The sequence below is a fragment of the Tetrao urogallus genome (genome assembly GCF_951394365.1).
Source record: "Tetrao urogallus genome assembly, chromosome: 11".
Lineage (NCBI taxonomy): Eukaryota > Metazoa > Chordata > Aves > Galliformes > Phasianidae > Tetrao > Tetrao urogallus.
This window is the reverse complement of record NC_136824.1, coordinates 16,368,380-16,390,506: the sequence shown is the minus strand read 5'-3', so window position 1 is coordinate 16,390,506 and position 22,127 is coordinate 16,368,380. Positions and strand designations below refer to the sequence as shown.

The window sequence follows — 22,127 nt, the reverse complement described above, 5'->3', positions numbered from 1 at the left end:
TAACAGCAGCTAAAGACCCAGCAGCTTTGACTCAAGAGAGAACTTCTTATTTTGTATTGACTCCATAAAGTTCAATGCTAAAACACTGAGCCTGCTCTGATGGGACGGCCTGACTGAGGTTTAGTCAAGCTGGCAGGTCCTGGCTGTGTGCACACTAGATATAGCCACAGTTCTATATGCTCCTATCCAGTTCAGTAAAATGAACTGCTAAGAAACAACTTAGCTGAAATTGCAGAAATCCCTGTATTAACTACCTGCACTTACTATAAACTTGGATTTTATAGACTGTTTCTTAATTCAATCAATCAAAATTGTACATAACAAGTAATTGACAACAATAATGGATTCACAATCCTTCCAAGCAGACCTTTTGCTAGCTGCAGTGTTGCTAACGCCTGCAGCTGATACACTGAAATGGAAGCAGAGGGGGAATTTGGCAGCTTAATTACTCCAAATAGCAGTGTTTGCTCCTCCTCCTCCTGAGGCACAGGCTAATGTGTTTCCTATTGTTGTACACTGACAATAACAATCCCAGCACACAGCACCTCCCATGGATGAGCAACCAGTTTGGGTCCCTTAGGCTTCCTCTTGTGCCTACAAACCCACCCAGTGCTAATCTCCAGGAAATGCCCTGCACTCAGACACGACTGTGTGTGCAGCTAATAAAAGCACATGCAAATTTGCTTTTAAAAGTTTGTTAAACACTGAAAAGCAGCAATTAAGGGCAGTGCAGCTTTATTTGTGGTTTAGTTTCTTTTTTTCCTTTTTGAAGGTACCATGATTTCCTTGCTAAAGTAACTGATAATAAAGTCCCAGCCTTAAAAAACTTACAACTTCAATTTTTTTTTTAGCTTCTTAGTTAGCTAATTACTTTTTTTTTTTTTCCTTCTTTTTTCCCTTTTTTTGCTGGCAACATTCAGACACTGCAGTAGTCAAACAGTCTAGTGTAATAGATACTCCCAACAATATTGAGTGAAGTTTACCAACTTAATTGACTCTGGGCAGTGTGCACGATACATTTTACAGTCAGATTTCTCCCTCAGGAGCTAAAGCTCTGACAGGCTCTGCAGGCCACTGTTTCAACCTCATTTCTTAAAGAAAAGGGCTTAAATGTCACTCTTAACTCTGCCTCTCTTCACATCGAACAACATTTAAACTTGCTGAATAGTTTTGGCCATAGAGAACTCCAGAAAGAAAACTATTTCTGCAAGGTCCAAGTTTCGTGAATGTAGGGAGCCAGTAAGATAGAAGGAGCATACCATGAGCATCCTGGTACGAGGAAAGGCAGATAGATCACCTTACACATTCCTAGATAGCAGAGAAATGCCATAAGGGCAGCAAGAGACAACACAAATGCCTCAGCATCTGGAAAAACCTTCACTGCATGTTGAAAGTGAACCACAAGACAGGAAACTGCGAAGAGACAGGTTCTGCCAGTTCCATGCCCTCAGTACTGCTCGCTTCACTGAAAGAAGGCAGCTCACAAACCTACCCAGATCACAGCATGACTGCACAACAACGCTGTTTCAGCCTGCTAAATGTGTTCCTTCATGGAAGAAAAGAGAAGAGTAACACTCCAAATCGAGATTCTTACCATAGGGAACCCTGAATGAGGCATAGTTTTACCATTTAATGTATTTTATAGTTAGCATTTCTGACAAAAAAGCTGCAAGAGCAAGAAATTCCCATTTGTTTGTAACAGAGTTAAATCAAAGGCCAACTTGTTTATTTTACAGGCCAGTACTTTCCAGATCCGCGAGTTGGGTGTGATTAGGCACTGCAGGCAAGGAATCTGCAATGTCTGGAGGCTTATGATATATGCCAGAAACAGATTTTCATGCTCCAGCAAATACATAAATATATACATATACAGACACACACATGTATGTCTGTTGGCAATCAGTCAGCCAAAAACACCACTTGGGGTGTTTCACTCTTCACCGCTCCCCTCAGCTTCCCTTGGAGCCAGAAAGCTTTTATTTGCCTACTACAAAGCTTTATGGCATTAGCTGCAGCAGTATGTTTTGGGGAAATCTATTCTAAAAAGAGATTCATTTTTTTCACATTATTTCTTATCTCCTTATATGCACACACTTGCCCTTCTAGCGGGAGGTGATCACACTAAGAGACACTAAACCCACAGCTTTCTCCTTAGTGTTACACAGAACAAGAGATGAATTCACACTTTCCAAACCACAGCGCAGTTTGTGTTCTCCAAGGAAACAAAAAAATTAAAGCAGTGAACAAATGGTCTGAACTCACTCAGGCACATCATGTAGGACCCAAGCACAGATCCTGGGATCATAAACACAATTCAGTGCAGTAGGCAGCACATTTAATCATACAAGACTCATAGCCAGGAGCCAGGAACTCCTCTGATCAGCTCCCAGAGCAGCCTCAGGCCCAGCCCTGCAAACTACTACCTACTTAGCATAGCATTTCCTGCTGCAAACAGCCCTACTGACTCCAGCAGTGCCACTCAAAGCTGGGGGCTTGAGCTCTCAGAGCCCAATTATCCATCATTTTATCCTTGCGCTGAGAAACAAGAATGAGATTAGTATAACTTACTGCTGCAAATCTGTTATCTGGAGATTTAGACTGTCAGGCTCCAAGAGAAGCTTAAGGCACTACCAGAGCTTTTTAACACTTATTTTGCCTCCTAAAGGCACTTACACGGAATGTGAAGCCACACATCTCCTTTCCATTCACGTTGATTTTGCAGCAGCCAATGAATCATGCAGTGGCTTGCAATGCTGCAAACTCCTGCCTTTCATTCCAAAATAAAAAACAAACAAAACAAACAAAAAAACCCAAACCTTCCTCCACCCCCACCAAAACCCACCTCCCTATGACTCCCCTTTAACCTGACACCACCATGTACTACTTTACCCTTTCTCTGCTACACAAGCTGCTGAGTCACTTCATTTCAGTTGCTTGCTAAGGCAATCCTCTGATGATCTGGAGGGCTATCTATCTATATCAAGCTCCTCACTGCTACAAGGATGCACAGCATCAGCTTTCAGTGATGTACTAAAGTAAAAAAAAGGGATGAAAATTATTATGAAAGACATGCAATGCTTTTACTGAAAGCAGTTTTAGTGAACAATGGATTTTTGAAATGTTTGTCTTCCCTTGAGCGATGGTCATCGCCTGCACCCGTCTGGAAACACAATCGAGTGATGGGGATAGATACTCATAGCATGGCCCCTCTGAGCAGCTGCTGATCCATACAAGTCCAAAACACAGCATTTCACTGCATTTTTTATACATTAGCTTAATAGCAAACGAGAGACTGGAAACCAATGTGGTAACAGTGTACCCCAGTGAGCCAGTGCCAATATACACGTTTTACACAGCAATGCAGACATAAGCATGATGAAAAATCACAGGAGAGTAAAATTTAAAAAATGTCCTAAAATGTGCATTTTATTCCATATCATTATACAATGTTTACATACAGGTATACTTTTAAAACTGCTCAAAAGAAAGTGTGAAAAATAAAGTGAGGCAAATATCGATTTGTAAGTTCCACCCCCTCCCCAAGCTCCACACAAATAAAATACATTTTAAACAATCTCTTCCAAATTTGTGTTTTCTCCTGAATTTATTGAATCTTTCATTTGAACATGAAAAATACAATTGAGGGAATACTCAAGCTGAAATGTTGACCTACACTTATGTAATGAGCCGCAAGTTTACAATTTAAAACCTTCATAAGCCTTTGTTTTACTATGTTGACTACGTATCCTTTGTGCTACTGAAATAGAAGGCACAAAGTCCAAATCCTCACAGATCAGTAAAATGCTGATAAAAATAAATTACTGTGCTCAACAAATCCTGACTCGTCAGGTATCAAATAAAAGCCCCTGGTAGAGCTTTTTGATCCAAATAGCACCTGGATACTGGATCTTTTTTGAAGATGCATCATTCTTGTTAAAAATTGTGGTTGGCACTTGAGGTGGGACTCTATCTGACACAGCCAGGATTCTCCCAGAGACTAAGCATTCCAATCACTGAGCTCTCTACAAAGTGTAGGTAACATTTTGTTGGGAAATGGCACATTTAAACCATAATGAAATAGCTTAACCCGCATACAGCTTGCCCTTTTTGGTGTTTCCCTGACCCCTGCCTGATAATTGAGCTGACGTTCTTGTGACTGTGGTGAAACTAAAATAAAGACATGTTTATGGGGCTTCACGGCAAGCAGGTGTAAAAATAATAACAATGTGGTTGCTGCTAAGAAGGTTTTCACATGTTGTTTAACTCCAGTAAAGTTTGATCCAGCATCTGATGCATATTAAGGTTTTCTTCTTTGGCATGCGCCACTTTCTCTGTTGTGGGATCAGAAAATCAAAACATGAATAGCAGTTCTTCAGAGGCACTGATTCTCAGAACATGAAGGCATGCAGTGATCATTTCTAATTAAAGGCTCAGAAGGTGAGAAATATGCATGACCATAAATACTGACACCCTCAGAGAATACATCTAGAAAGAATTTCAAATTAAGAAAACAAACAGCAAGCAATACAGCTCTAGAACTGTTTGCAGGCACATCTGTTAAGAAAATGCACCGCGAACAGATGAGATTCTTGTATGTTCTGGAAGCTCTTTGATGCAAGAATGCAGGACAAGGAATGGAGGTGGGGTTTTGTTTGTTTGTTTTTAGGTTTTTGCTTTGTTTTTAAGTAGGGCAAGAAGAAAACAATTAGGTTCTTTGGAGACCCATACTTTAAATTCAGTGTAATTCAGAACTTCGAAAGAACAAACAAGAAATTAAAACCAATCTTCCTCGGGTCAAGTGATTTTTAATAAATGTAATTCTTCTACAGCTTAAAAAAATAAAAGAAGTTAGTAGCTTTATGTTGCATGCACATTTTTATAGGACTATCATTCGACACACTTACATGATACAATAAATAAGCACAATGCTATAGAACTGCATCCTACCAGAATCCAGTAACAGTGACTTCACACTAACGCAGGCATACCTTTAAACAACTGACCAGGTATTTTCAGGTGGAGCTTGCACTCCTAGCATGTTTTTTGGCGTTTTTTTTCTTTTTTTTTTTCCCCCTTTTTTTTTTGGTCAATGGCTTTTGTTTTTGCCCAATCCATAGTAATCCAAAATTACTGCACTGAAGTGTCCAGATAGCAAAATAGCTGTAACTAAATTTTGTGTTGTTTTTGGAATAGGAATCCTGAACACTTTCACCCACTTTCCAGTAAAGCTCTCAGGGACAATTCCAACACCAACAAAAAGGTGGGTCTCTGCACAAGAAAGGTTCTTTTTTTTTTTAATACTGCTCCTAGAGTCCTCTGAGTGTTTACTGAAGTGGAAAGAAGTTGTTACTGCCCAGCCACATTAAGAGCAAACTGCTCCTCTAACTTAGGTGTGCATACAGATAAACAAAAGCCTCATCAGAAGGAACAGTGTATTTTTCCAAAACAAAATTAGAATTTAATCCATTAATATACCATGTAATCAACGGCCTGAAAAGTCAGTTTCTATGTTTCTTGCTCATTTCTACATTTACTGATTCATTCTTGAGGAACTTTTGGAAGAAGCAGTTTTAAGATAACAACATAGTCACACTACAGTTTAATCCTCATTCAATGCCAGCTTTAGTTCATTAGTTAGGCGACTGTTTTGCTCAAGTTGCTGGTAGAGTTGGTCTGTACAGGCAGCAAGCAGGTTAGAAGGAAAAAAAGAGGCAGAATGAAGACAGATTAGACAGAGAAAACAGATAAGTTAATAAAGAAACTGGTCACACCACAGACAGATCAGTAACAGAAACATTTTACCTTTGCTTCAAGAATCCTAGTAATTAAATAGCCACCCCAAGGAATGGCTATTGCAGCTGGCAATGGACTGGCTACCTCTCCTCTACAAAGAACAGCTGTGCAACAAGCAAGTGTGAACAGAAGAGCTACGGCTACATTCCTGGAAGAACGATGTCCTCCTTTAATCTCCACAAACAATGCATGGCAGATTGGTTTTATGAGTGCCAATTTTCTGTGTGAATAATTCAAGATGTGGTGGAACCTCATCTGACAGCTGGTAGAAAGGAACTGTGTCATAACCAATCTAACTAATGGCAGGAGAGATGCTGATAGCATGAACTGCCCTTAGGTTTCATTCTCGTTATACTTCTACTGTGGAATTTAACAACTGAAATGTTACTTCTAGTAGTGAAACATACGGTTATTACTGGTATAAACACACTTCAGTATCTTTAAACTGTCAAGTGGTACCTCATGAAAAAATCAACACCAAAACAGTTGGTGAAAATGAACAGGATGGTTCACTTTTATAGACAGAAAGAACACCCACAGTAATGTTGTGACAGTGAATTTTAGTTAGCATTCTGCAGAATGAAAGCAAGCTTTGTGAGAAGTTTTGACTATTTTTCCTGCAACTGTCTCTATCGATCTCAACAGTTTAGATTCAAACTGCACTTCTAGCTTCTTGATCCTAGATTACTCTGCTACAGGAAATGACTGATTCTTTTCCACAGGCTTCCTAGCAGCTTTCACAACAATCCTCTTCCCCACAGAGTCTGGTCACAGCAGCTCACAGCTACAGCACAGCATGCACAGTGAGCTGCTCTGCAGAGCCTGCCTGCACCGAGTGACAACAGCTCACTTCTCCCCCCAGCCAGCTCAGTGGGAGCAGGGCACGGTTCACATTCCTATTCTTGGACACCTGGATTTCTGTTTCTCTTACGAGGATAACATTAGACACTAAGACATACATGTAAGAAAAGCAGAGACCTCATAAATAACTTAAACTCCATTTTGTTTGGCACAATGTATTTAGTTGTTATTTAAACATGACAACAGAATTTCAATCAAGAACTTGATGCTTACCTTCATCACAGAGAATTACTCTCTTGATGTGAGGCAGAGACTTCCAATATTTCTCAACGCCCAAAATGAGACTAAAAGTTTCAAGTGTGGGAAGCATTTTCTGAGTGGACTGTAAGCTCCTGACTACTCACACACCTTTGGACAGGTCACAACTACCTTACTTGGAGGAAGAGCCAAAGGTTTCTGCACGGAGCCACCTCAGAGTGGGGTGTTTGACAACTGGCATCGATCCCCTGGAGCTCAGCCTCAGCAGAACTACCCCTGCACACCACGCAGCCCAGGCAAATGAAGTGCCGGAGCCAACCCTGCTCTTGTGTCAACAAGACTCACACACACTACTTGCTACAGTAATGCACAGCTCAGGTCCAATGGTGGCAGGCTGCTGAAATACGCTACACTGAAAAACCAGAACAGTCAGCATCAGCAGATGGGCCAGCAATGAATTGTGTGTGCAGCTATCTGGATAAATGCACTGTATTGCCTGTTTCTAATACTCTGTCCAGCAATCCATCACTCCTACCATGAAGACAGCTGATTGTGTACGTTTGGTGGGAAGATTTAAATTAAGTATGAAGAACAATCATGAACTTTCCACCTTTTTTATTATTACTAGGCTTCTACTCTGGATTTTACTTTACTTACTTCTTAAGAAATGAGTATTGAAAGGAGTTGAGGAAAAAAAACCACCGTGGACACAGTAAAACAAACTACAGAATCAGAGGCTGGGCTTGCTGGAGTGTAACATACACTGGCTGAGCTGATAAGTGATGAGTGATCAAATGTCTGAGCTTTCAAATCTGGAATCAGTGTTTGACACTGCAGCAGATCCATCTAATTATTACATTAATCGTGAAAAGTTTCCTACTCCAATTCTGAAACATTTTTCATAAATGAGAAGTCTAAGCTCGTAAATCTAAGCTAAGCATAAGAGTGGAAAGCTACAGAAGTCTCTGCTCAACCTTAGATCACACCCTGCCACTCAAGAGAAACATAATGAAAAAAAGAGCAAGCAAGCAAAATCTTTGCAGAGGAATCCAGGTATGAAAGAGGGGCACACTTCTTTTTGCACAACGTTCTGAAGCTTTTGATATTGCCCCTTTAAATCCTTGATTGAACTTACTGAACAAATACATTTACATAAAAGCAGAAAGTCTGAATCATCAAGCTAGGAGAAGATGTAAAGAGAAAAGTCAAGGGCTTAAGTGCTCGCTCAGACATGCTCCCACGACCAAGTGACCCCAAGGCAGCGGTGGCTCTGCAGATATTGGCCCAACAATAACAACTGAAAAAATTCCCACTATATTTGTCATTTTAACTGCATCATAGTTTGAGAAAGGGAGAGAGCACAACGGGTCAGCATCAACCCCAAATACCAAGAATGGGCATTCTCACTGCTAGCACTGCCTTTGCACTGTCAACATTAAGGCAAAAGCATTTGTGGGAAAAAAAAGAAAAGTGAAGCACGAACAAAAATGAAATCTCTGATGGCAAAAAAACAAAACAAAAAAAAACAGACAACTTTTTATTTTTTTATTAATAACTAAAATAGCTATTTGAATAAATAAAAGGCAAGGGGATAGCCAAAGGAATACAGCTGGGATGTTTATTTTACATTTAGAGATGTAGAGTTTCTGTACAATAGAGCACAAAGAGCATATTCTGAAACAGGTGCTAGAAAGATAGAGCCAAGTAAGCTAGAAGACAGGACAGTGAACCATGAAACATCCAAAAGCTTGGAAAGATGTTTTATCCAACCCGATGAAGATGTCTTTGGAGAAGTGAAGCAAAGAAAATTATCTGCACAAAAAGAAAAAGCGAGATAAGGTAGGAAATAAAAAAAGTGCAGTAAGAAGTCCAAAAAAAAGCAATAACAGCACAGCAGAATCCAGCATGCCAGGATAACTACTAGCGAAATGCCACACCATGCTGGGATTGGAATGCTATAGCAATTTCCTCATGTACCAGAGGAGGACTACATTTTAAAGCCTGTTTTCCATCAGCAAATATCCAAAACGAAAAACAAAACAAAACAACAAAACCACCAAAAACAAGTTGTAACCTCTGTTACAAAGGAGGGAAAAGAACCCCATTTGTTCAAAAAGCTATTGAGCAAATGCAGATGTGTTGGTACATAAAAAGTTGAAGAGTGGGAGGGGAGTAATGAAGAAATGTAGGGATTAGAAAGGGAAAAAAAGGAAAAAAAGTTAAAGTATGGATGCATGCAAAACACATTTTTTAGCTCTGAGCAAAGCTGCAGTAATGCTGAAAGTGCCAGCTTCCAAAAGAAACACTGGAACTGAACGGCACACCTCACAGGCATTTGAGAAAGCCACGTCTCTTCTCTCCCAAGCCAGTTGCATGGGGTTCATGCAAACGAAAGGGATGAGCATGGGAAGGGCATGGGAAGGGGGATTTAGCATAGCCGATCTCTGTTCAGAGTTTTATGTCAATGTGGGAAAAGACGGTACGTATCAAACACCACGTGGATTACTCACACTCCTTACAAATGATCACTTTCTGGCTTTTTTCCCACCCCAAACCCTCTCTCTCTCCTAGCAAAAGCTGGTATTACCACACCTCTGGGATTTACTAATGAATTACTACTGCCCTCCACAAGATACTTACGAACAAGCAGCACTACACTTGTCACCTTTCCGGGTCTAAATCACAAGATGTCTTTACCTTCCACACTTGTAATTTAGTGGTAGCAGTAGAAAATTCAACTGCAGTGGAATTCCATTCAAGCAGTTCAGGAAATTTAAGAACAATGCAATCTATTACTAACAGAGCTAATTCTACGTCCCTCTGAAACTTCTGTAAAGCTTTGGCAGAATAAAACAGTGAAGGCAAAAGAACACCCTGTGAATGCAGCATGTGTTGAGATAATAACTACTGGCAAATTCAAAATGATGGTAAAAAATACTTGAACAGAGGTCAACTAGAAGGATAAAGGCAGAGCTACAAACAAATGGCAACCACAGGATATAAGGATCACTGATGCACACTGATAAAACACACATGAGCTCATCGATTAGCTTACCAAATCACCATGAGTATTTACCAGGCTTGACACGGCACACCCACACTCAGCCACAGTAAATAAATGGTTCATGGTATTCTGTACATCTAATCTCACTAAGGTAATGCATCTCCTACTACGAGGAAGTATAATCTCACAAAACCAGAACCACACAATCAATGAGGGCAGGGAAGCAGGCACAGGCGCAAGCTGGAAAGACATTTACATGGAAGTCATATCGTTGAGAGCATGGTCCAGCTCCTCGCTGATGGCTTTGTACTTCAGTTTCTGAGCATAAAGCTCATCTAACAGTCCCCAAGGGAAGGTAGAGGTGCACAAGGAAATGGGAGTGTGGTCATGGGATGGAATGAGAGGGCAGCGGTGTGGGATACCATCCAAAAGCAGCAGGGAAGGGTAGGAACACACAGAAAGAAGCGTTGAGGCAGACAGAACAACAAAAAAAACAAAATACAAAATTAGGGAAGAATAAAAAAACAACAGAAAATAGTTTTCTGTGATAAGTTCATTAACAGCACTGCCAGTGGGACAACCTGTGATTTAGGTAAAACAAAGCATAGAAGGGAAGGAAAACCTGCATCCTTGTCCTGGAGATTTGTTTTAATGCTCATTAGAAAGGCACACAGGAACTGCAAAAGTCAGTACCGTGGACAGGAGAGCTGAAAACAGGGCTCAAGATGCTAACTGTTTTAAGTGCTTGGCTTTCTTCTCTGCTTCCTGAAACATACCTTTTCCATACATTTTCCACCTGCTACCTAGCTATTCTTCGTACTCTTTTTGCGTACGCCTGCCATGCCAAGTAATCAAACTACATAAAATCCTAGACTTGATAGAACACACTGAAGTAGTAAGCTCCAATTACCAAACTGCTGAATTATTTTCTCTGGAAGGAGAAAGCACATTCAGCTGCAGTTCTGAAAGATCGGTCCAAACTTTAAAACAAACTCCATGAATGTAAATAAGGTGTCCTTCTCAAGATGTATACAATCTATTAGCTTTACTGAAAACCAGTAACTGTTGTTCTGCCCTGCCCTTATCAGAACAATAAATTAAGTCAGCTTGCTACATTTTAACTATTAGAAAACTAACACAGTTCTTTACCAGCTTTTTAGTAACATGACACTATTTATCTCATAATTTATCCTATGTATTTATATACTTCCAAGCAGAAGCATGTAAAGCAAAAAAATGAAGAGTCTGGAAAACACCAGAGAAAAAGGAACAGGCAAGAGCAAAACATTTCACCAGAAACATTTAAGTTATCAGTGTGTTTGAATGGGAAATCATTTTACCTTTTTACTTTTTAAGTAGACCCATTTATGTAATCTGGACAATTTAGGTGAGTAGCAGTTGGGTAGTGAACAAAACCAGGAGAATAAAAGACCTGTATCTCTTTAGTAAGCGCAGAAAATAAAGATCCATACCTTCTAGATCATCAATGCTCTTCTCCAGCTTGGTTACTGACCTCTCAGCAAATTCAGCACGGGTCTCAGCCTGGAGTCAAGATCAATACAATCAATTGTAGGAAATACACACATGCTAGTTACAAATAGAGGAGCAGCAATTCAAAGGAAGAAAAAAAAAAGAACGATGAGAGGAAGTAGATTTAAAATAAAACATTAAGGTGATGCTCCTTTTTTTGAGATATCCAATAATTAACTGTCCCCAAAGGGATATGTTCATCCTTAAAGAATTCAAGTGTTTTTTATATTAAAAGAATTGTACTGGAAGATCTGTTGTACATAACAGCTCTAATTTTACCTCCTTCAGTTTGTCAGTTAGAACTTTAATCTCCTCTTCATATTTGTCTTCTTTCTGTGAGTACTGTAATTAGAAAGAAAACCACTGCTATTAGATCAGGTATTCTACATACATAAAAACACCACTCTTCTGATGGATCAACTGTATAAAAGGGAGTAATGTGGGCCTAACTAGATTAATTCCACCGTGATTGCACACAACTTATTACAAAAGCAGAATTTCCCTGAAGTTGTATTCTAGCACTACGCAGTGGAAAATGAGCAGAATTTAGCATTACAGTTTTGAAGAGGAATAGTATTTGGAGGAATTAAATGTTAGCACACAAGTGCCATATTATATAATTAATATTTAACTCTGGGCTACTTAACGGAAGATGTATTCAAACAATGCCAATTTATGTGGAACCAGAAGGAATGCATATTTGACTGGAAGTCCAAATGCTACTAACAAATGGCCTTGCTGAAATGCTGAAAAGTGATCAGCATATCAAACAACAAAACAAACCAAAAAGCCTACCCAGGGGGCAGCATAAGGAACACGTTCTCATGTAAGTCTCTAGCCTACCTTCTCAGCCTGAGCCTCCAGCGACTTCAGGTTGTTGGTCACAGTTTTCAACTCCTCTTCAAGCTCAGAACATTTGCTGTTATTTCGGAAGGAAGGCAGGAAAGGGGTGGATGGAAGATTCAGTCAAGCAAAAGAAACAGAAGGAAAAAAAAGGGGGAAAAGATAGAGAAAAATGAAACAACTACAGAGCAAAAGAACGGCCTTAAAAGCAGCTGAATCCATCACAGACTGAAAGCGACTGTTCACGATGCCAAATTCCATTTGAAGTATGCATTTCAACAATGGCCAGACGTAAGTTATTTACAGTCCTTGGCTTACACAGAAATATTTACAAAGCTTTTACAAATAAGACAGTTCAGCTTCTTTTTGGCTGCACAGGAGACCAGTTTTAAAGGTAAAAAATGAATTAACAAAAAAGAGACCAAAGAAAACAACCAAAGCAAGATGCAAGGGAGTAGAGAGCACAGTGAGGATTTATTTGCTACCGAGTGAGCTAACTGGCTATGGAAGCTGAAAGACTCGGGTTGCAGTTAAACCTAAAAACTGTTTATTAGTATCAGTACCTTATCCTCTGCAGCCATTAATGCTTTCAAGGTTTGATCCATTATTCTTAACTGTTCTTCCAGCTGTCGGACTTGGCTGTTAGTGAACACATGAAATGCACAAAAGCCATTCACAAAATCAGTGTGCAGGTACAGCATGCAGTGACAAAACACGCGCACACATACAAACACATTTACTTCAGTGCTGACCATTTATTTCAACCATTGAGGAGCAAACACAGCCTTGAGCTGAACACACAGTGTACTGCCAATGTTTCCATGCTGTTACAGTTTCTGTCTTGTAGCACCTCACAGGCATCTGAGGGACAATTGCACACTTACCTTTCTGATAGTTCAGCACGTTCCTCAGCCCGCTCCAGGTCACCCTCAATGATCACAAGCTTACGAGCCACCTACAGGCACAGGCAAACAACAATCATGGATTTCATTTTACTGCAGCCAACACCATCTGACCCTAGAATCCAAAGTGCAGGTAAAGTGCTTTAGGCTGCTCCCTGTGCCCCAAAACTGACCTCTTCATACTTGCGGTCGGCCTCTTCAGCAATGTGCTTAGCCTCTTTAAGCTGGATCTCTTGGATTTCCATCTTCTCTTCATCCTTCTGGGCTCTGTTTTCAATGACCTTCATTCCTCTGAAAGACACAAAAAAAGCCCAACCCTACAAGTTCAGAGCTTGCAAGTTGATCTTCAGTTCTACCACTGACTGGAGTGTGTCTTTCAGGCAGATGTATTACAATGAACGAAGTACATCAGACACTTGATTCTTCACACCCACGATCTAATCCTGTGTATTTACACCTCAGAAGTTTAAAGGAAAAGCAGCATGACTTACAAAGAAAGAAAAGTTCATTTGTTTTAACTCTAATTCAACTCTGCCCAGAAACTCAACCACTCAACTATCCTTTTTTCTTTTAAATTCCACGAAAACTGTTCTTATAGAAAGAAAAATAAATGGTCTTGCTTCTAAAGACTCAATCATATGACTGAAGAAACCTGTTTTTCTAACATTCATCGTGAGATAGCACACTCCAACTCCTGCAGGACTGACAGATATTATGTTTATGAGAAAACAAATTCCCATGAGCTTTCTCATCTCAGAGTCGTAAAGCACTGACCTAAAGCTCTCTGCTCTCTGAGCATGCAAAATTTAAACTCCTCCATGATAAGAAGTACAGTGAATTGCCCCCTCCTTCCACACAGATTTGACTCATTCTCTTCACATTGTCAGCAAGGTAGAAACAGATATGCAGAATACTTTGGATTCTTACCCAATATAAAGTTCTATGAAAGTTATATAAAATATTATTTGCATTAGTAGAAGACATCTTTTAAATCCAACAAATCTTGAGTTCCTAAATGCGTCTGGAAATTCCAGCCTAAACCTAATGGAATTTATGTGATCTCTCTCCTTTGTTCACCTTCAAGCACAGATCTTAACAGCAGGAGAACCAAAGCTTCTCTTAGCACTGGTTCTCCACGTAACATTTTCTAACCACAGTACAATTAAGAATCACTCAACAGCATGAGTACACATCAACTCTGTCAGTTGTCATTCAAATACAGAGGCCTGGACTGGGTCCAACAACTTTCCCAGGAAGCAGCATGATATAACAAAAGCTCTAGCCCACTCTATCTTATCTTTACAACTGAGACACAAACAACTATTTAAGTCTGCGTGTGCATTCTGGACATCCCTCTAGACAAGCTGTGACTGAAGACTGTGTGACTGAAGCCCAAAGGCAGAGTGGATGATATATGCAGAGGGACAAAGGAGTGGTTTAATTTATTTCCCTAACCCACACCCTAGCAATTACCACTTTCGTCATACAGACAATCCAGCTAATCACTTTCAGGAGTAACCCCACCCACCTTTCACTCTCATCTGCAGCCTTCTCAGCCTCTTCCAGCTTCTGCAGGGCAGTAGCCAAGCGCTCCTGAGCCCGATCCAACTCTTCCTCAACCAGTTGGATGCGTCTGTTCAGGGAAGCTACTTCACTCTCAGCCTAAGCACAGAAGAACAGAAGTTAGATCATAACAAGGCACGCATGACCCTCTGCAGAGGATTACCCCATGTACCCAGCAGTGCTATTTAATGGCACTTCAGTGGCTTCTGTTCTCATTCACTAAAAAGGCCATAGACAGAGATGTGCATGTCTTTATGATGCTTCTTTTCTATTAAACTTATTAAGAAACGTGCAACTTATGCACAATCCTTCTAGTCCTGCTCTCTAGCACAGTTCCCTAAATATGTTATCTTATTAGCAGACACAAACCAATTACATCCTTTCTTCCTTCCTAGGAAATCAGCAGAAACAATCACAACCCTTACGTATTACCTCAAATCCATTACTTTTGCCATGTTTAGATAATAAAGACTTACAATGTTACCTCGAGTTCCATAAAAAGAGCTCAAAGTAGGAGTGCAAAAACATACTTAGATCAGCATCTGCAATGAGACAGCTCGTTCAGGGATAGCCTAAGAGCATTTAGGCACCTGAACACTCACAAATGTGAGTTTTGTTTATAGGCAAGATACTCAGTAGCTAACAGGGTACCAGCAGAAGTTACATCTTGGAAGGGTCCTGTAGCAACAACTGTTTAAAACATTTCATCCCCCACCCTGCTGCCACCCTCAGAATTCCCCCAGACCCATCTCTCCCGCACAACGTATCTGCTTATTCTTTCATACAATAACACTCACAACATGTCTACCTCTTATTACAAGTCTTTACTTCTAACATTTTCAAACCTACAGTTCTTAAGTTGCAGAATACCAGCCTTTCCCTAATTATTCTGTTATTAAATGTTATCTCTTTCTGAAGAAAGAACAAAAGCCATAAGTTAACTATTAATCTAAATAGTTAATGCTTCCAAGAATAATAGTTACTTTGAATTAGTACTGAAAATGATCTCGCTATATGTGAGGATGTGCAAATCTGGATTTCCAGCAAGGGGGGGAATTAAAAAACAACAAAAAACAAGGAAATCTATCCCACAAAAGTATCAGTTTGATGCTTTTCTTTTCTAAAATGTTTAAGGAACTGTTGATATTTGCTTGTTTTACTACTGCTGAGGTACTCGGATACAGCTGGCTACTACCAGAATTCTGTTGTGCCCAACACCAGTAAGAACAACTTAGGCACTACAAAAGCAAAACAACCTCAGAGAGCAGTAACACTGCCACTGGAGTTGCTAGCAGTAACACCAACATCTGGGAAGCAAATATACGTATCTGAACATTAATGGGTGCTGGGAGTGAGCACACTGAGCCAGGAGTGGAGGAGACTACATTCCTTCATATCAGCCCCCAAATTAAATCTTCACCTAGCCGTGTAATCAAGCAATGGCATTCCAAACCTGCAGGTTTCAGGCTTTGAACAGTAAGAATTTGAACCTTCAGAGAAACAAAGCAGCAGGGGTGGCGGTGGAAATCTATGTCCTTTCATTAACGTTACCCTTGGGAAATCTGTAATAGCACGAGTTAATTATTATCATGTCAAGACTTCTCATCACGATAAGCACACAGAATATGCTTAGAAACACTGGGTGACTAAAGTTCGAGTTTTTACTTCCTGCTCCACCACCAGTAATGTGCTGTGGGTTTCACCAACCAACCTTATATGGCCCCACTCACCCTCCCGCGGAGCAGGACTTCTTCCTTATATGGCAAGGAAGGAAAGAACCCCAGTGACATTAGGGGCACTCCCACAGCAAATATAACCTCCTGCATTTTTGACACAGCACTCAGACACCACATATTTTTACAATGAGCGATGACATGGGCATGTTACAATTCCCTGTTAATTACTACTGCTGTAAGAAAGACTGTTTTCCAGCTAATCATACAGTTGAAGAAGGAAAATGGTATTAGCAAGACAGTCACAGCCTGGTGAGACACAACCACAGTGACTTTTTGTAAAGGCAACGGCTGCTGCTCGCAGACCCCATACTTCACTGATCTGGTTTAACAACCACAAGTTGTGAACTGTGATATGCTTTGGCTGCAGTTTCAGCTTTTGCATTGTTTGCATATCTGTACCTTGCGCAGGAAGAAATAAAATTAAAAAAAACCAGCAACAGCACTAGCCAGTCACATGCCATACACGTACAGCACTGCACTAAGGGAAGGGTCAGGTTCACATCTCAGCTTGCTCGCTCCATGTTCTCACAGCCTCCCTCAGTCATGCAGAAATACAGCTGTGACAATTAAAAAAAAACCTGGCAGTAGCAAAGAAGCACAGGTCTGTATGTGTCCATGAGTTCATTTTTCTGCATTTGTTCACTGAAGTGCTGATCCTCTCCAAACAAAAACTTTGTGCCGCACAAACATACTGTGCAGAATTCCATACAGTCCACGTAAACCTGCTGCAGGCAACAGACTGACACTACCCTTAAGGATGCTAAGCCTCACCGCACGGCCAGGCTCTCATGGTAAGACTTCAGAGGCAAGTGGGAATCCAGCACTGTGCCTTCTGCACCCAAAGGTGTCATCAGCACTTCCCATGGCAGGGACACAGCAGCTAACCTAGTTTAGCACTATGTATGTTGCTGAAGGCGTTCTTCACTCACAGAAAGTAGTTCATAAAACAAATCCAGCTTTCTTTAAGACAGAAACCCTTACAAATTAATCACGAAATCACAGAACTGTAGGGGTCAGAAGGAACTTCTGTGGATCTCCCCATCCAACTCTCTGCCAAAGCAGGTTCTTTACAGTAGGCTGCACGGGAAAACATCCAGGTAGGTTTTGAATGTCTCCAGAGATGACTCCCCCACCTCTCTGGGCTGTTCTAGTGATCTGTCATCCTCACAGTAAAGAAGTTTTTCCTCATGTTCATATGGAACTTTCTGTATTGCACTTTATGCCCACTGCCTCATCCTGTTGCTGGGTACCACCAAAGAGCCCAGCTCCATCCACCCAACATACACTGCTAAGTACTGATCAGGTCTCTCCTCATCCTTTTCTCCATGCTGAACAGCCCCAGGTCTCTCAGCCTCTCCTCATAACACAGATGCCCCAAGCCCCCATCATCCTTGTGGCCCTCCACCTGTGGGGACCCACTTTCCAGATCTGCCCCACGATGTGATGCGATGCCTTGCAATGCGATCTCTCACTCAAACAACATTACAAGGCTACGTGCACTGCCTTGTGGGTCTGCTTCACAGCTGCACGGGTCAGGAGTCACACACGGTGCTCCTCTGCTCGAGCAGCTCTGAACACTCACCAACACCAGACACTGCTTTTTTAAGCTCGCTGCCCAGAACCCGAATTACAAATGAGTTATTTGGCATGAATTTCCCGCAAACTCCGAAGATACGGTCACAAAGAGCACTCTACATTTCATAGAAAGAAACAACAAAATTCCAGCCGCCACCATTCCCCAAGGTCAGCGCTATCGGCTTCGTGCAGCATCGGGCACCCACAGCCGCATCCACACCGATCTGCGCTGCCTACACCTGCCCTGCCCTGCCCAAAGCTGCGCACACCGCTGCCCCGCAGCCCGGCCGGGCCCTCAGGCTGAGCTGAGCTGAGCTGCGCCCGCCGTGCCGTGGCCGCCGCCCGCAGGTACCGCCGCACCGGGGAGCGGCTGCCCGCGGCCCTGAGACGCCCGGGGCCCTACCTCCTCCCGCAGGGCCCGCTCCTGGTCCACCTCCCGCTGCAGCCTGCCCGCCCGCTCCTCCGCGGCGTCCGCCTGCTCCTGCAGGCTGCGAATCTTCCTCCGCACGGCCTCGAGCGAGCTCATCGCCGCCATGCCCTCGCCGTCCGATCGGCTCCGACCCGCTCCGCGCCTCGCCGCCGGCCTGCGCCGCCTCCCTCCCTCCGCCCCGGCCCCGGAAGTCCTCCGCGCCGCGCCGCGCACCGGGGCGGGGCCGGCGACACCGAGCCGGAGGGGAGCGGTGCAGGGAGGCGGTGGGGCAGCGCGCCGGTCCGCGCCGGGGTGGGGCGGGCGCCGGGCGAGGCCGGGCCGGCGGGGAGAGGCTCGGCGGCGGGGCCGGGCAGCCAGGTGGGCGCGGGGGCTGTAGCGCCCTCTGGCGGCCGCCCCGCTCCCCGCCGTAGCCCCGCGCCGCACCGGCCGAGCGGCGTAAAGCGATGCCGAGCGGCCGGCCGGCCTCCGTCCTTCGCCCGAACGGGCTCCCGGGACGTGGGGAGCGGGGCTGAACACGGGGCGGAAGGAGGTGCCCCACGCTGCCGAGGTGAGTCGGGAGGTGCTGCTCTCGTGCGAGGTTGCTCCACCTCGGCAGCGGCGCTCCCTGCCCTGCTCTGCCCTTTTCCTGGGGCTCGGAACTATCCGAACGAGTCGTGCAAACGCCGGGTCACTGCAGTGCCCCAAGACACTCCACGTGGCCCAAAAGCACGGCATCCTGACATTCCACGCACACCAGTAAGTACAGCCTTCTCTCCAGCCAGGCTCTCTGCCCCAGGGTGACTGCACCCAACACCCGTCCCAACGAGCTCCCAAACGCTGCTCTCCAGCAAAGGGAAACGGCGCTGGGATTGGTCAGGGGCATCGTGCTTTTCAGGCAGGGAATCTGGTAGCACTGCTCTCGCCTTCATCCCCGGCGATTCCCAAATAGTCTGCATACTTTTCCTTATAAGGAATATCTCCCCTGGATCTGTATGCGGTTCCTTTGAACGAGTCCAATAAGGGCCCTGCTAGGAAGTGCCTCTCCTCAGTGCGGCCTCGCTCAGAAGACAGACATCTGATCCACATTACACACAGAACCTCTCTCATCCCTACGTGCACTTATTACTGAGGTCTCTCTCAAAACTACACAACTTAATTGCTTTGCTTTATGGTTTGCTCTTTCAAAAAGTAAAATAAGATAAAAGCGTGTTGTCTTTGATGCCAAGTTGGCTTTAGCAACGTTTCCCTTTCTAAAAGTATCCTTCCTCCACTTTGCTCTGTGACAACTCCTTAGCTTTGAGGCCGATTCTGAAAGCTGCGCTATAGGAAAAGGATGGTCATGGCTTTGGAAGCGCTGTGGTTTCACCACGTCCTGTAATTCAGACCCGAGATGTATTTGGAGAGAACTGGGTTGGACTGTAGGAGCCACACCGCAGGCAGAGCCCACACTGCTCTGGGCCTTATCTGCAGGAACAGGAAACTCGCATCGCTCCATGCGTGTAATGCATTAATTAGATGCATGTCAGGGGCGGACAGGTGGGTGGGCTGAGGCCTGGGAGGGACACAGGCTCTTGCACTATTACCATATAAAGTGCTGAGCTATATATATCCCCCAGCCTGCTCCCAAGATCCCTGTCCTCCAAACTGCAAACCCAGCAAGTATCATCTTCCAATTTCCTCTCACGCAGGACTGAACTTTTCTTTGAGATGTGAAATCATCTTCGATTTTTCCAAGAAAAAAAACTAGGAGCAGGGACTTTATCTGTGGGATGAGTGAATGAGCCCAACTAGTTTCTAGCAGCAGCACTAATGCATGTATGCCTACAACTCTCCTGCAGAAACAACCAGCAGCCCTTATTCTGCATCTGTGGGACGTACAGGATGTCCCAGCTGTCCCTCCCAGGCCTAGTTGCTATCAGCTCTCTGATTCAGTCTCATCGACTATCACAGCACTACTGTTCCTACCCAAGCTACTTTTTCCATCATCTCAATTGACAATCCACAGCAAATGGAACAACAGCAAGTACACACAAAAAGCACGTGTTGAGTGAGCAGAAACCCAATCAATGCCTCGGACAATGTGCAAATCTCATGCAAGGAGGCAGTGCTGTGTCTCCCACCTCCCTGCCCAGGAGGTGCCAGGAGCCTGAGCCCAGCATGGCCACACAGCGCTGCCTGGTGGGAGTCCTGGCTGTCCTGTGCAGTGGAGGTGTGTGTTCCTTGTATGAAGGGGGTGGTGGAAGGGACAGGGGTAACTTACATCTGTGGCCTTTTTGTCAGCCAGTTCCAACTTTTCCTGTGCATCTTTAAGGGACTCGGAGTATTTGTCCAGCTCATCCTCAGTGCCCTTCAGCTTCTTTTGCAGAGCCACCAGCTCGTCCTCCAGCTGTGACACGGGCGGAAGGTGGTGGAGAGGGGAGGGCAGGCAGGAAAAGGTGCAGCAGGCAATGTGATCGTGCAAAGGGACAAGTGCGAGTGCAGAAGAGACAGAAAAGGACAGACAGACAGACAGACAGAGAGAGAAAGAAGGAGAGACAGTTAGATTCTCTGTGCTTACGGTAAGGGCACGATACCTTGGCAGCATTCTCCTCTGCGGAGAGGAGGCTGTCCTCAGACTTGTGCAGCTCTTCCAGCACTTGGTCTCTCGAATCCTCCGTCACGCGCAATTGCTTTTCCAATTGCACAATGTCATCCTCTAACTAGGTGCACAAGAGGAAATACAATGCACAGATACATTTCTCCCTGGGCTCTGAAAAGGGGGAAGGTCATCTTTAAATCTCTCTCCTTGCCTCTGGCCTTTTCTGGGATCTCCAAGAAACTCACAACCACCATGCCTCCAACCTCCAAACTAACAAAACCCCACGTGTGCTGGGGTGGATCAGGGGGGAGGCTTGGAGCAGGCCAGGAAAATGGGACACATATCTGGAAAGAGGGGGAGCAGCTAAAACCGGACAAGTCTGCTGAATAGCGCAGGGGGAGGGGGGCACAAACTCAGCTTTAAGTCCTTTGCCAAATCACAGCACGTCTATCCAGAGCTAACAGCTGCTCCAGGCAGTGTCCCCCAGCCATGCCCCTGTGACAAAGGCACGGAGGCCACGCAGCTGTCCCAGGACCCCTCCCCAGCAGGATGGAGCAGTGGTCTCCTGCCCAGCCCAGAGAGCCTCCAGCCACGTTCTTTAGGGGAGTTTCAGTACTTCAATCGGTTCTTCGGGCAATGGAGGGGGAGGTGGGGAAGGATACAATAAGGTACGTTAAAAAAAGGTTAGAGAAAGCGATCGCCTGGAAAGGCATGTGCCCCGGCACCAGTAACACCCGGTCTCTCGGTGCAGACCTGCTTGCTCCTCTCCTCCGCTGCCTTCTTGTCTGCTTCGGCTTGCTCGGCTCTGTCCAAGGCATTCTCCTTGTCCAGTTTCAGCATCTGCATCTTTTTCTTGATGGCATCCATGGCGGCGGTGGGTTAAGGCGCGTCCCGCGCGAACTACAGCCGAAATCAGAGCAGGAAAAGCGGCGGGAGAGCCCCGATACGAATCCGAGCCGCGGCCCCGGGGAGCGCTGGGGCCAACGAATGCGGGACGGGCGCCGGTGGAGTGCGGGCGGCGGGCGGGGAGCGCCTCACTGATATGGCCTTTCCCAGGGGGCTGACTGCATTCCTCAGGACATCCAATACTTTTTTGGAAAGGGCTTCTTTTTTTTTCTTCTTTTTTCCCCTCCCT

The 22,127-nt window shown here is 44.0% G+C and overlaps 1 protein-coding gene across 20 annotated transcripts; it reads right to left on the bottom strand.

Annotated features, from left to right (window-relative positions):
• Positions 1-4,248: 4,248 nt before the first annotated feature.
• On the bottom strand, positions 4,249-21,859 carry TPM1 (tropomyosin 1; the record flags this gene model as incomplete). 20 transcript variants are annotated; one of them, XM_079541010.1, is made up of 11 exons in its annotated part: positions 8,457-8,664; positions 10,113-10,191; positions 11,329-11,398; positions 11,666-11,728; positions 12,793-12,868; positions 13,114-13,184; positions 13,305-13,422; positions 14,660-14,793; positions 20,675-20,800; positions 20,988-21,113; positions 21,746-21,859. In XM_079541010.1, 11 exons carry the CDS (start codon positions 21,857-21,859, stop codon positions 8,661-8,663), a joined length of 981 nt encoding a protein of 326 aa, XP_079397136.1. The 20 variants fall into 20 exon arrangements, with proteins under 20 accessions (XP_079397134.1, XP_079397128.1, XP_079397141.1 ...); XM_079541008.1 differs by lacking the exons at positions 8,457-8,664; positions 10,113-10,191; positions 12,793-12,868 and adding exons at positions 4,249-4,331; positions 12,230-12,305; XM_079540999.1 differs by lacking the exons at positions 8,457-8,664; positions 20,988-21,113 and adding an exon at positions 4,298-4,331.
• Between the last annotated feature and the right edge of the window lie 268 nt (positions 21,860-22,127).